The sequence below is a fragment of the Astatotilapia calliptera genome, chromosome 19 (genome assembly GCF_900246225.1).
Source record: "Astatotilapia calliptera chromosome 19, fAstCal1.2, whole genome shotgun sequence".
NCBI classification, from domain to species: domain Eukaryota; kingdom Metazoa; phylum Chordata; class Actinopteri; order Cichliformes; family Cichlidae; genus Astatotilapia; species Astatotilapia calliptera.
Window position 1 is genome coordinate 27,475,624 of NC_039320.1, and position 14,623 is coordinate 27,490,246.

The following is a 14,623-nucleotide window of genomic DNA, read 5'->3' on the forward strand; positions in this document are numbered from 1 at the left end:
TTCCATCTTAGAGCATTTTGAATTCGCTCCAAGAGTAAGTCATATATGGGCAAATTGAAAAAGCTTTTCTTTTGAAAAGCAAAATCAGACTGACTTGAAATTGACATGGTAACATCGTGAGGTTGTATACTGTTGATCTAAAGTGGAATTACCCTGTGGAAACTGAAATCTTCCTTTTTAGAGCATTCTGAAATCACTGAAAGTTAGGTCAATTATGGACAATTTAAAAAGGCTTTTATTTTGGAAGGCATAATCAGAATGACTTGATATTGATATGGTATCACTGTGGGGCTGTATACTGTTGATCTAAGGTGGAATTACCCTGTGGAAACAAGAATTTTTCATTTTAGAGCATTTTGAATCGTTAGAAGATTAAGTCAATTATGGACAATTTCAAAGGGCCATTACTATGAAAGGCAAAATCAGACTGACTTGATATTGATATGGTATCACTGTAAAAAGACTGTGGTTGGAAAGTGTTGATATAAAGTTCAAATAGTATTTGGAAATACGACTTTTGCTTTTAAGAGCATTATTAAGTCATTGAAAGAGTAGTTCAAAAATGAAGATTCACAGGGCTTTTACTTTGAAATCCAAAATAAGATGGCCTTGATAGTGACAGGGCACAATTAGGGTACAAGGCTGTGTCATATAGATCTAACATTAGAGTTTGTAAAAAAAAAAAAAAAGCCTAAATTATATGTTATTATGTTCTTAACATATCTGTTAATTCACTCGAAGTTGGCTTTTATTTTGAAATCCGGTTTCCACATCCATTCCCGTAATACTTTGAATACACAGGGAACGTAAAACAAACTGGAGGCTGGCTTGACTGCAAGTCTCGAATTGGAGGCTGGCTTGACACCAGTTCGCAAGTGGTAATAACTACTTCCAAAAAGTTTCTTCAAAGTGAGTCGGGAAACGACGGTAACAGCGCAGACTCCGTCCACAAACCAACCCTACGGTGGAATATCAGCGTATTAACTTTCAGGAATAGAACAACGTAGTTTTTTTTTTTTAACTTTATTTATCACATTTTAGACATACAGTCAAGTAAAACAGGGATCACATAAAAGGTGACATTGTGGTAGTACAATGAAGAACAGAAAGAGTGATAAGGACAGTGAGACAAAAGTGAGTACAAAAAATAAAATAAATTAAGGGGAACATAAATAAACAAAAGTTTGCAAGAGCCAAAATCAAGTTAGCAGTTTCAATCGGTTACAGATGTTAACAGTCTTGAGAGCCTTAGTGTTTTTTGATGAGGAGATTGTCCTTATATATTGTGCAAGTTCCATTTTTAATACAAGAAGTTCAGGCTTTCTGCCGAGGACTTTGCTTTTGTGTATATGAAATTTTGCCAAAAATAAAACCAAATTTATAAAGAAGAAAGCATCATTGTCCTTGTCTTTAAAATTATAATAGCCAAAGATAACTAGAACAACGTAGTTCAACGTAGAATATTCGCTCGGCCTACCTAAATGGGCGGTGCTCGTGACAGCCAATCATATATCATCTTAAACGTGCTAGAATATATTGACCAATAGCACTTCTAGCTGTGCTCTAACGCTCACGGTGAAGTCGGGGGCGGGGGCTGTGCAAAACTGGGGTGTAATAACGTGGAGAATCAGGAGAGGGCAGCACTGTATGTACACAGAGCTTAGATTATCATTACAAAGCTAACAGCAACTGTTTATATAGGTCAGACTTGACGTCTACTACAATTTTCGATTCACAGTAAGGTGTCTTCGTTTACTAGAAGGTGCGAGACAAATACCACAACTTATATTTCTGGCTTTGAGGTCCGACGTGAGAAATGAGGAAATACGGAGAGGAATGGAGAGTAGATTCTGTGTTTTGAACGACACTGAGGACCTCAAAACACGAATTTCAAACACTGAGAACAATCAACACTTCGAAAGGTAAGCTTATATATTGTAGGTGATGGTTTGTTATCATTTGTTGGGCTCCGACTAGTCCCTGGAGGGTAACAGTGCTTTACTTGCCAATTGCGTGGTTTGTTTTTGCTATCGCAGGATTTTTGACCTACATTTGCACAGCGTCAGTTTTTCGAAATGAAACAGATCAAATCCACCGGGGCGATACATTTAACCTCGTCCTGTGTTAAAACGCATTTGTCTGAACTTTTGCTGGTTGGTTGGTGTGTGTATTTATTTATTTAATTATTTGTTTTAGGTCCAAGACGCTTTTTGAAGAAATACGTGCCTCCATAAACAACAACGACGAGGAGGACCGCTCCTTCTGGAGGCCTGTGCTCCCTTGGGGAGGCGTTTTTACCATCAAGGCAGGACGGAAAGCCATATCATGCACGCCTCTGTACGTGGAAATCCAGCTCAAAAACACCTGCACCATCGATGGCTTCCTCATGATTCTTTATGTGATTCTGCGGGACAACCAGGGCTTTCGCAGGGAGCTGGCTGTCTTCCTGGGCAAGCAGTTTGTGGAGCATTTCCTCTACCTGATGGACTCCTGTGACTACACCACGGTGAAGATGCTGTGGATCTGGGACAGAATGTCTAAAAGGCAATATCGCTCTGAGATCCACCAGGCAGCCCTGGAGATCGACCTGTTTGGCAACGAGCACCAAAACTTTACAGAGAACCTGGAAAACCTCATGTCCACCACGCAGGAGAGCCTGTGCACCAGCTGGAGCTGTCCAGCCCGCTTCCAGGATTGCCTCAAAAGTACCATCAACATCAGGTAAACTGTATTTACCTACTATTCAAGTGTTTTGTTAAGACACAGTTGCTGGCTTTTTACCCAAAATATGTTTTTTTCCCCCAGTATTTGATGTTTAAGTGCCCTTCAGCAGACCTCAGCTGTGCATTGTCTTATGCCAAAGTTGGCAGAAAGAATTGCAATCAAGTGTTGTGACGTGTTTGTGAGTGGATTGTTGTTACATTATATTTTTCACATTTCTAAGAATTTCACTCTGACCCTTTTCCCTCTCAGTCCTCCTCACGAGCTTCCTCACAGAGACCCAATTCAGTCAGCTGTGGATGAGTTCTTCTGCCCCAAGCTCCTGCTCTGCTGTGAAATTGGGTGAGACACGGCAGGATCTTCATCGTCGTCGTCTTTTTCAGCGCTGTGTTGTTGTACTTCCTTGACAATTTTTTATTTATTTTAAACAGATGTGATGGTCTAAGGGAATTCTCCCAGAGGATTTTCTGCCATGGCCCGCCACCCTTTGTTATCCTCAACATGCAGCAGTGGAAGTCAGAGGAGCTGTCGTATGTCCCTTACCATCTGGCTCTCTGTCAGCACAGGTATGAATCAGAGGTGGATATATCTACAGTAGGTTCTGCATTGCTTGTTCATTCAAACGATGTGCCAGTGTAGCCTTCATGTTGCTCAGGTGGAGCCTGGCCTCCTAATGCTTTTACATCTGCTGAGCCAGAGGCCTGTGCACAGTCATCATAGCTGAATTAATGGAACTTTATTTATGATGCAGGATGGTCATTAAAATTAAAAATGTCCGATAACTATCCTGTCTGATCAGTGATTAAATTTTAAATGTCATTTGGATCTTCTCCACTGCACTGTTGTGCTGCCTGTCTTTATTTGTTGGGATTTCTTTCATTGGAAATCAAAAGAGCAGCAAAAATATCTGGAAAAATCTACTTTCCAGTATTGAGAACAATAAATGTTTTTCTTACCTGCAGGTACACACTTGAGGGTGCCACACTGTTCAACAAGGAGGAGCATCACTACTCTGCAGCCTTCCAGATAGACGGTTGCTGGATGCACTATGACGGTCTGAGGAACGATAATCTGATCTTGTTACACAAGCCCCCAGAGCTCCTGCTGCTGTCCTCTCTGGTCTATGTCCGCACCTCTGACAAGTGAACTCATAGTTTCTCAGGTGGACATAGAGTACAGATGAGCCAAAGTCTCAGCACATGCCAGAGTGATTGCATTCATCCAGTTTTTTGTTGTTACATTACCACAATGTTGTTCTTTTCTTACTGCATTGCTATAAGTTTTAATTCCTGTCCTGGGTTAGCTTCCTCAATTCAGCTGAATGCTTGGTTAAAGCTGACAGTGCAAAATGGAAATGACATCTTTTTGGGCACGCTTGGAATCCAAGAATATAATGGACTATAATAGTCCAGGGTTGAGATTTATAAACAATCATACGAGTCAGTACTGAATTTCATATACACGTGCAGTGACCATCGGCATAAGAGATTAGTAGGTAAAACTGCTCTGTAGAAATTTCTGTTTGGAGTTGATACTGACACAAGTTTTCAGTACAAGTATAAAAAGTATTGGTTTTTGTTTTTTTTACCTCCATGGTTGATTTACAAAACTCTCCTGCCAGCCGTGCATGCAGCGATGCAGACCTCTCAGCTGTTGTGCATCTGTTTGGCAGTGCTTTTCCATAATAACCACTGGTTAGTACTTAGCACAAGCATAATGACACAGAGGGTGCAATTGAATCAAACTTGGTCATTATGCCAAAGAAAATATACAATCTGCTAATGTACACACAGTTTTTCCTGTCTTCATAGTTCCAAAGGTCTGTGTACAATTCCCAAGTCCTCTCTGGTTCCTGCACTGATCAGATCCATTTCATTCCCAACGCAGACACACCAGCGCACAAACATAAATGTAAGCCCCCTTGCTACAGGGATTCAACGCAGTACTGTAATTTAAGCTTATGTTTATGCATTTCAGTCCTTTCCTAAAATTAAACTGGTGCTTCCCCCCCCCCCACACACACTTACACTGTGGGGTGAGGAAAAACTACTAAGTCCCCGCCTACCAGGTGAACAAGTTAAGGTTTAAATTTGAGGTAAGCATTTGCCAAAACAGGTGAAAATATAAAATTATGCCAATTTAGAAGTAATCTGAAATTACACTACAAGCTGGCCTAGAAATTCATTCAGGCCACATGCATAAACCGATGAATAAAAGTCAGACAGTTCACAGCTTGTTCAGCACACAGCAGTCTCAAAATGTTACGTTAGTGTTTTGTTTGGTTCAAGTCAAAGCATTACTGTTGTCACACAGTGCCTCTCTCAAGGAAAGTTTAACATGAATCCAGTTGAGAGTTAATTCTTGGATCAAGATTTTAAGTTGTTTTTTTTCCCTGTTTGTTTATATGCTGACACTGTCTTTACAATACAAATACAGATATTTTTGAAACCTTGCCTATGGCTCCAGTTTATCATCCTTTTTCACGTGCATGCCAGGAAGAGATGCAGAAAAAGCAGGCAGTACCTTTTTAAGGCAGGCATTTATTTTAAACTGGGTACAGCTGCACCACATAAACAGACTTAAATGTATGTAAAATGTCTTCAGTCAAACATGAGAAAATGTGAAAAGCTACTGTTTTTAAACACCTAATGTTATCTTGTACTTCCAGTATTAATCCACAGGATATAAAATTCAAGATCATCACCTTACTCCAGACACACAAGGAAATGTAAAAAGAAGCAGAGTGGTCATTTTGGCTAACATTGACATCAGTTTCATAGGATTTCACCCCCCCCCCCCCCCCCCCCCCCCTCCCAGACATAAACAGAGTGGTAGGCCACTGCAGAACATGTGTTAGTCATCCATCTGCTTTCTTTGTACAAGCACTTTGGTGAGAGTGGTGGCAAAACATGACATTAATTTAGGCCATAATTTAAAGAAAAAAAAAAAAAAAAAGCATACATCTGTTCTTTTTTTTGCAGATTCACGTTTCCAGATTTTCATCAGCCTCTCTCCAACCTTAAAATAGTTAGTATACACATCAGAAATGGCAACATATGTACATAACAGTGACAAGATGAATCGTGGCAGCGGCGACGGCGCACAATTACGCCTGCGTGATTCTGTGCCGTGGCTGCAGTGCTAAAGTGACAAACACTACTACAACAGACCAAAAAAAAACAAGAATTTAGAGAACACAAACAAAACAAATTAAATACAAAATTAATAGTTGTGCCGTTTTGAAATAAAGTGTACAGACATACAAAATAAGTTGTGTGTTACTTTTCAAATAAATCAGAAATTCAAAGTACTTGACTTTGATGGGGAAAAAAAGAAACAAATCAATGTCAAACCGCGATTCTCACATGTGACACTGACCAGTTTGCACGGCAAATGTCATTTAACTTCTCATCTTACAGATTTAGTTTAGAGTAAACAAGGGCAAGGTGAAAGAACACACCTATGTAGTGTTTACGAGACTTATAAGTGCTGAACTGCAGGAAAAAAATTCATCTAAATTGAACCAAATAAACACATGCTTTGTGCAAAATGAACCAGCATGCACAACAAAAATGACAACATAGGATGACTGGTTGGTTTAGACAATGTCAAGCTACAGTCTGATGTTTCATTTGGACATCACCAGCCAACAGTGTGATCTGACAGACATGTTATGTGGGGGTTCTCTTACACCAACATTAGATGCCTTGGCCTTATTCTATTTTTTTTCTCTTCTTTTTAAAGAGACAAACAACAAAACATAATTTAACCCACGAAAGGAAACAAGTCTTATTGCAGTATCTAAATGCCATTAGCTTAAATCAAAACATATATAGAAATTACAATATGTATCAAATAGTTTGGTAAGTGCAATGCAGAGCTTGGTTAAAGTTCCCACTTATGTGCAAACATTAGTCCACAAAGCAACGCAAAAAACCCACAACCAACAACCCATGCCTTGAACATAAAACAAGTGACTTAAGACGCATCACTACCTGGCCGTCTGCTAATCGAGTGTCCCCTCTATTGCTGTGCAGTCACTCGAGCCCAGTCGCACGCTTTGAACTCTCTCCCAGGCCTGGTGACAGCAACAACATGGCCAGAGCTGGCAAGCACAGCCCTTGGTGCCTTATCATCCACCTCCATATATAACCACATGGAAGAATGCAGGGAAAATATTTAAAAATGTGGCACAAGGGAAGATGTTGCGTAGGACCGTTTCCTTTTCAAACTTTTTGCCGTTTCACACCAATCTGTGAAAATATTACTTAAAACCTAAGCTTGCAAGCAAGACCTGGCCACGTGTAGACATGTTTTTAGAGGAGGATTAACTAGCACAGAAATGTCTGACCCAATCACAAATAAAATCGTGTTCAAAGCCAAGAGAGGATACCAGCTACAGATAGTTGACAAAGCATGCTCACATCCTGCAACTGGACCAATAATGGAGAAAGTGTAACATTTAAAAAAAAAAAAAGTTTGAAGTATTTGAGAGAAAGAAAAAAAAAAGAAAAGAAATGAAATCATGCCAATCTTCTCGCCTTTGGGGACTATGCAGGTAGAAGTTTGCAGTTGTTGGCCCACAGGCTTCCCTTTTAGTAGCTTTAGGGGCCACTTGCATTTTCTCCAATTAAATTCATACGATAGCAAATAACTATCACCAGTTACACAGCAGAGGCCTAACAGAGTTTGACATTAACTGGATGAAGCAACGCAGACAAACAGCTAAATCCTGAATCCTAAATATAGCACCAGTTAGTATTGTATACAGACCAAAAAAGGTGAAAAGGCGGCCAAGGTCAGTTTCAACTATTGTGAACAGTAGCAAGTGCATGATCTGACCTTAGACCGATGCAACAGAGGAGAGAATATGAGACCCTTTTTTTTTTTTTTTTTACTTTTTTGTTTTGCGTTTTTAAATGGCTCAGAGGATGAAGCAGAGACTAGTGGTGAACACTTTAAGGAAAATTCACCTCTACAGTGGCTGTGGGAATCAAACTGTACACACATTAGTGAGCCAGTGCAGAAAAACATTTACAGGCAATGCACTAGAGGATATATTTATATCTATATATTTCATTTAGACCATTTACAAGAGAAAGGCAGCCCTTTTTTGAGAAAATATAAATATTCCAACTTTTCTATTTTTTGTCAAGCACTGATGTGGATGCAGAATTATCCTGCGTTGCTGAGCCCAAGCATCAGTTCTGCACGCAGACATGTGACAAAACAAAACAGTTCTATCTGACATGCACATACCCCCTGGACCATACACACAGACATACACACTATATGGCCAATAACCACATAGTCATCAAATGCACAAGCAAACTGCAGTGTTCTAGGAAATTTGAACACACAGCTCTGGTTGCAGCAGAAAAATTCCTAAACAAAACAAAACAAAATTTAGCACAATTAAGGACGTGAAGCACAACATAAAACTGTCTGCAAACTTGACGAAGAATTTTGTAACGTAAATAAGCAGATTCCACAATCCTCTGAGACATAGCTCGAAGTCCTCATTGTGGTCCAGCAGCAATAGAGCGTTCATCTCAGTTTTCCAGTGACAGTCATCCAAACACCATCCACCTTCCTCCGTTATCTCCAGAACCTTCCAGCTCTTCCTCATCCCTGCAGCACGGACTGCAGTCCCCCTTCTAGCCAGCCAGCTAGCCCGGTACACCCATCCACTCAGAAATGCTCTGATGTTAACGAAAATGTGCAGGCAAGCTCATCTGCACCTGGAGGATGAATGTGGGGAAGGAGGAGGAGAGCCAAAAAAATAAAATAATAAAATAATAAAAAGAGAGAGAAAGTCTTCTTTGTGTCTAAGGTAATTTATTGGGTCCTAGCTGGCTGGGCCATGGGTCAAAGGGCAGTCAGACCAAAGTTACAACGGCAGTACATCATGCCACTGGAGTCCAACCAGCTGTCTGAGATGGGATCATAACGCTGAACGGTGTTCAGGTAGGATGACCCAGAGTGACCTCCTACCACATAGAGGTAGTTGTCCACAATGGCAGAGCCCACACCTGGAAGACAACAATACCACAAACATCTCTCATTATAGGCTTTTCGTGTTATTTTCTGGATCCAACCATCACAATAGAGTCACTCATTTTGAATTTAAAACTCAAAACTCACCAGTTCTGGGTTCGTTCATTGGTCGGCACGCCGTCCACTGGTTTTGATGTGGATCGTACCGCTCGATGCTGGACAGGTGCGACACTCCGTTGTGTCCACCCACCACAAATATAAATCCAAGCATCACACCTACTCCGAAGTTGATCCTCTTATCTGCCATGGGGGCTACCATTTCCCAGGCATCCTTGCTAGGGTCATACCGCTCCACGCTGTGTACAGTAGACGCAGCACAGTTATCAAAACACAAAGGTTAAAACGCTCCAACTCACCCGCTACTTGCAATACCTAGCTTTGCTTCCAGCTGTGCCTTCACTTTGAGATATTTATGGCAATATCCACAATGACCAGTCTTTGCAGACCTAAAGGTGAGCTCACATTACACATCTGGTGTAAGAATGCCTCCTCCATCTCCTGTTCCCCTTCTACTAAAGCCTAAATGACAGTTCAGAGAACCTTTGTTCAGCTTTGAATGGGAGCTATTGCTCAGTCAAACAGAGGCACTGCTGCATTGTATTTATTTTTTCCACCACCACTGTTATAGCTGTGTGCTGAGAAATTTTGTTAAGTAATGTAAACACAATGGGGCTCTTTCTATGAATGCGAGCTTCACAATGCATAATGACTGAGCAATTTTCTTTTAATCGTACAGGGAAAAAAAGAAAACAAGTTAGATGGTCATATCAAACACGCCAATTTGAACTTGTAATGAGGGAGCGATGAATTCCTGAGAGCCACTGGAACATTGGCAAACTAAGCCATATAAGCCACGGGGGAAAGCGGGGGGGGGGGGGGGGGGGGAAAGAAGAAGAAAAATGTCCCCACAGATTCTGTCCAAACACATTTTCCTGAGGGGTTTTGGGAGTCAAGGAAACAAGCAACAAGAGCGCTGCTCTCTAGTGACCTCAGCAATACAGCAACACATTTAACAACCAATTCTGTTATGGCTATCCAGCACTTGTTAACAAGCTCCTGGTCTTTTTCTCAGCTAGACTCGATATCCTTCACTTCATTGCCACTTCTAATAAATAATTAACATAACCCTGAGAGGAAAGAACCCCCCCCAAAAACAAAAAACAAACACACAACAACAACAACATTTTAGGAATTCTTAAAGTCCTAACCTGTTTCGTTAAAGACCGTTTTAAACTAAAGATAGTAGTGGGGGGGGGGGGGGGGGGGGTACAATTTTATGTCACACGCATCTATACAAAGCATTATTTGACCGCTAAATAAATTGGAAAGTCATTTAAAATTGCCTGGTCCAAGTATTTAATGGTCACTTGGAGACAACATGCACTTAGAGCATATATACACAACTACTCTAAGTAAGATTACCTGTTCATATGTGTTGGGCCATAGCCTCCAATAGCATACACCATCCCATCTAGGACAGCGGTAGCAAAGCAGCTGCGAGACTTCGTCATGGGTGCCACAGGCTGCCACTCCTTCAGCTTCGAGACATACTTCTCCACAGACTGGAGGTAATACTGGCCGTCATAGCCTCCCAGGGCATACAGCTCTCCGGCCAGGACCACTACACCGAGAGTGCTGCGACACTCTGCCATACGCTCCACTGAAGACCACGTGTTGGTTTCGGGGTCCCAGCTTTCGACTGTGCTCTCGTGCCTCCGATAGCTAATGCCCTGCCTCATATGTGTGGCGATGCCTCCCACAACATAAACTTTGTGGTCCAGCACCGCCACTCCAAATTCATATCTGGGTACACTGAGAGGGGCCAGTCCTATCCATGAATCCGTCTGAGGGAAATACATTTCCGTGCTGAAAGACAAGGAAAAAACAAAACACTAAGACACTTTAAAAAAAAAAATTTAAGTTTAGAAAGTTGCTTTTATACAAATGCATCCAATTGTAATCTACAAGTCACTAGCATTACCTTTCCAATGTGGCAAACAGTCCAGCCTTGCCTCCTACTGCAAGCAGCACCTTTGGGACACACCTGGGTCGTGCAGACAACACAGTCTGATAGGACAGCCGGTGTTCAGGCATAAAGTGATATTTGAGGGCCTCATTGAGCAGATGCTTGCAGGCGTGGTCATCTCGTATAAGATGGTTGGCTTCATATAGGCGAGTGAGGAATTTGACGCTGAGCAGCGGAAGGCGAACACAGTGCAGCAGTTGAGCCAGATGCTGCTGTCTCTCAGTTACATCATATTTGATCCATGATTCGAGGGCATAAAATACAGTCTCCTCTGTGACTACCTTAAGGCAATCATTGGACACAATTTCATCCAACTCGGCTCTCGTCAGTTCAAAAAACTCCTCCGTTTGACAGACTTCCTCAAAGTTCTCACAGATGAACTTCGTTGCGGCCAAGCACAGGTCATGACAGCCGTAAGTCTCTGCAAAGCGGGAAATGCCTATACAGTTTCCAGCGTCCAGCTGGCTCTCTAAGAAGGAACAACACTCCTTAAGTACAAGCTTAACCTGGAGTAAGTTGGCAGCGGGTAGCAAAGATTCCACTGTCTCCTGGGAGATAAACACCGTCCCGGTATAAGCATACTCCACTATAGCCTAGAAGCAAAGACAGCACAAGTGTTACAATAAACATGCTACAGCAGTTAATCACTGTGGCTAGCAAGTGTTGGATAGAAGCATACCTGCAAGGCAGCTTCATCAATGCACTGGAACTCCACCTCAGAGGTCTCCTTTTCTGACAGGTTACACGTAAACATGGCCTTGAAATAAGGACTGATGCTGGCCAGCACTACTTTGTGGGCATGGATCTTGGCATCACCCACACGCAGCACAATGTCACATAGTTCGTGATCCTGCCGCAAGAGCTGGAGGCCTTGCAGCAGCTCCTCTGAGTGAGAACGTGTCAGACTTGCAAACATATAGGACTGGTCCTGCTGGTCCATCTGAGAGCAGCAAATCACAGATCAGTGTAATGTTTTGAGAAGAGTCATAAAGTCAGTGATGTTTTCCAAAGATGGGCCGGTCAGCTAATAGAAGTCCTGGACGTTATCCAAGTGCCATACGGCTCTGACACTACAAGCCTGAAAAGTCACACTTTCTGGCTTGGGTAACGTGACGTAATAACAGCACGCGTTAAGTAAACAGGCCTGGGCAGTATGATGCAGTCAGACATTATTTCCCCCGAACCAAGTATTGCATTAGTTGTTCTAACCAGTTTTGTTAGCAGATTACTGCGAGTTAAGCTAAATATGCATGGTCTTTATTAAGAAACAACGCAGCGTAAAGTCATCTACACGTATTAGCTAAAAACAACACACATTCTAGATTGCCCTAAAACCAGGAGGCTAAATGTGAGCACTCTGTATCCAAGCTTTGGCACAACGAGTCACAACAACACATCAGTTTGTTAACTGGGGCCTTGATTTCTGAACGCAGGACTTGGCCAGATTAAAAATCGCTAGCTACCTCTTAGCTTAAAATAAGCACACAGCTAATACGGTAGCCAGTACTGTAAAGCTCACCAGCAGCTTAGCAGTTTGCATAAACACATTTGCACGAACATCACACGCACAACGCTCATGTGTGCACTGTACTGTCAGTATATTATTTTTCCACGCCAACAAATACAGAGAGCTGATATTGCCGTTTCCCTGCGCTGCAGTCACCGCAGGTTAGCTGCTAAAAATAAACACGGTTCCTGTGGCTAGCTGTATCATTGATTGATATACAGTAACATGGCTGACAGATACAAAACGTGACGTTATAGCCAGGATTTAGATAACATTTAGCATCGTCAGAAAAGCAAACCTGTAGTTTACAGCCCGTCTGGCGTGCCGCTGTAATGACCGATTTTGCAGTGGCGACGACAGCGAAGCCCGGGCGGCTATCAAGAAAACAACCTGCAACCTAGCCACAAAGCTACAGACGAGCTCTTATTATAACCAGCTACCAGGGCAGCACACCCACTTCCGGTGATTTTCAAAATAAAACGATATTTGCCGTTATTTAATTCACTGAATGGTTAAGAACCAAATCAATGACAATGCTCGTTATTGAGTTTAACCGTATTCTACTTGGTGTTCTTTATTTTACTTATTTCCTCCTTTATTTTACTCATTACTTTTATTTTCAAAAAATTCCTCTCTGCAATTGTGCTCTCCGCTTATCCGAGAAACGTAAATTGCATTGTACTGATCGATTGCTTTATAGTTTGAAAAAGAAAATGTGTTTCACAATTCAAAAAAGAACTATTTACAAGAAATGAACACATTTTTAGTCCAATACAAACCTACCGTGTTATGTGGCAGCATTGCAGGCATATATTTTACTTGAATGTGGGAGGGGAGAGGAAAGGAAAGTGCAAAATGTAGGCACCAGGTATCATCGTGACACTACCACTCACATGATATATTGCTGCTAAGTAAGCACACATAATTTACCCTTTTGTTCTCTTGTGTTGGGAAGACAATGTATGTTTTTTTAAAGGAATCATGTGCCCTTTAGCTCAACGTTGTTACTAAAGATGACTACCAAGAAGAAGCTTACTTGGTTTTTACGAGTTTTTGAGAAATAAAATATCCTTGTATCAGACCTCTTCATGAATTGTATTGTAACTTCTGTGTGTGTGTGCAAGGGGCCAGAGAAGAGGAGGAAAGGGTGTTGGCTGCTGACTAAGTTCACAACATGATGTGTTTTTCTATGTGGAATGTTTATCTTTGCCAAAAGACAAAAAACAAACAAAAAAAGTGCCAGGACCAGTGATTGTATACACTCTCAATTCATATTTCTATTTTGGGATTTAATTAAAAAAATATTTGGAAGAATGCTGTTTTATTGCAAAGACTTGTGAGCTTAACAGCAAGTTTTTTTCTTATTAAAATGAAATATACATAAAGTCACAATTTAAAAACACTAGAAATACAGCCCAGAGCCCTGACAATTTTCCACTGATTAGTTTTTTTAAGGTACAAGATAATATCAGAAAAACTTAAAGCTACCTTATATAATAATCTATTTGTTATTATGTTATTAATAATCTGTGTAGTCTAGTTTATACCAGTGCCTCGCAATTTATCAGTTCATGATAGATTTGCATAACAATAACGTCGACTCACCAGCAGTTATAACTGACATGTTATGGGGCATAAAATAGTCCATATTTAGAATAAAGAAACTTCTATACATTTTCATTTTAGTTTAGTTTAAATTTTTGTGAATACAAAAAAAATGAAATAGTAAACATTCTTTTACACAGTGATAAATAAATACCAAGAAAAGAAAGTATACCTGTAATATGTGTGAATGTGTGTGTGCGTGTGTGTTTTAGTGTTCAACAAAGAGACCAAAAAATAACTGGATAAATAACTTAAAATGTTATTTTAGAGTTACATTTTATGCCAACATGGGTGTGTGCTATATGTAACACAATGCAGCACTTTATATTCATGCCATAACGTATTGTTTAATTTTTAAATTTTATTTACATAAATATGGACATTAAACTTTTGTCAGGAAGTTACATAACTCCAAAACGTGCTGAATATATACAGTGAAGAAAACTAGATGTAAAATACTTTGATTTTCCCGCATCACATAATCACATTTATAATCACCGTCTATTTTGAGTCTTAACCTCAGATTCCTTGTAACGTCTCAGTCTGGGCTGCAGCTCCGTGACGACGATGCCGCCTGGAGGAGCCTGGTGCTCGCGTCTCCATGGAAGCACTCAGTTAGTTTGCGACATGTATTCGCCATTTTGCAGCTTCGGTGTGTGAAGTAACGGGGTGGGAGGGGGGCTCTTCTCGAGGTGAATACCTCTGTA

The 14,623-nt window shown here is 40.9% G+C and overlaps 2 protein-coding genes across 3 annotated transcripts; one reads left to right on the top strand and one right to left on the bottom strand.

The window, feature by feature from the left end:
- Window positions 1-1,562: 1,562 nt before the first annotated feature.
- dorip1 (dopamine receptor interacting protein 1) lies at window positions 1,563-5,174 on the top strand. Its single transcript, XM_026151277.1, has 5 exons — window positions 1,563-1,922; window positions 2,197-2,721; window positions 2,974-3,063; window positions 3,153-3,287; window positions 3,684-5,174. Exons 1-5 carry the CDS (start codon window positions 1,837-1,839, stop codon window positions 3,865-3,867), a joined length of 1,020 nt encoding a protein of 339 aa, XP_026007062.1. The 5' UTR covers window positions 1,563-1,836; the 3' UTR covers window positions 3,868-5,174.
- Window positions 5,175-5,243: 69 nt separating this feature from the next.
- Window positions 5,244-14,491, bottom strand: klhl28 (kelch like family member 28). 2 transcript variants are annotated; one of them, XM_026151276.1, is made up of 6 exons: window positions 14,435-14,491; window positions 11,484-11,744; window positions 10,760-11,397; window positions 10,201-10,644; window positions 8,866-9,074; window positions 5,244-8,753 (listed from the first exon to the last, which is right to left on the bottom strand). In XM_026151276.1, exons 2-6 carry the CDS (start codon window positions 11,742-11,744, stop codon window positions 8,590-8,592), a joined length of 1,716 nt encoding a protein of 571 aa, XP_026007061.1. In that variant the 5' UTR covers window positions 14,435-14,491; the 3' UTR covers window positions 5,244-8,589. The 2 variants fall into 2 exon arrangements, with proteins under 2 accessions (XP_026007061.1, XP_026007060.1); XM_026151275.1 differs by lacking the exon at window positions 14,435-14,491 and adding an exon at window positions 12,610-12,765.
- Window positions 14,492-14,623: the final 132 nt, after the last annotated feature.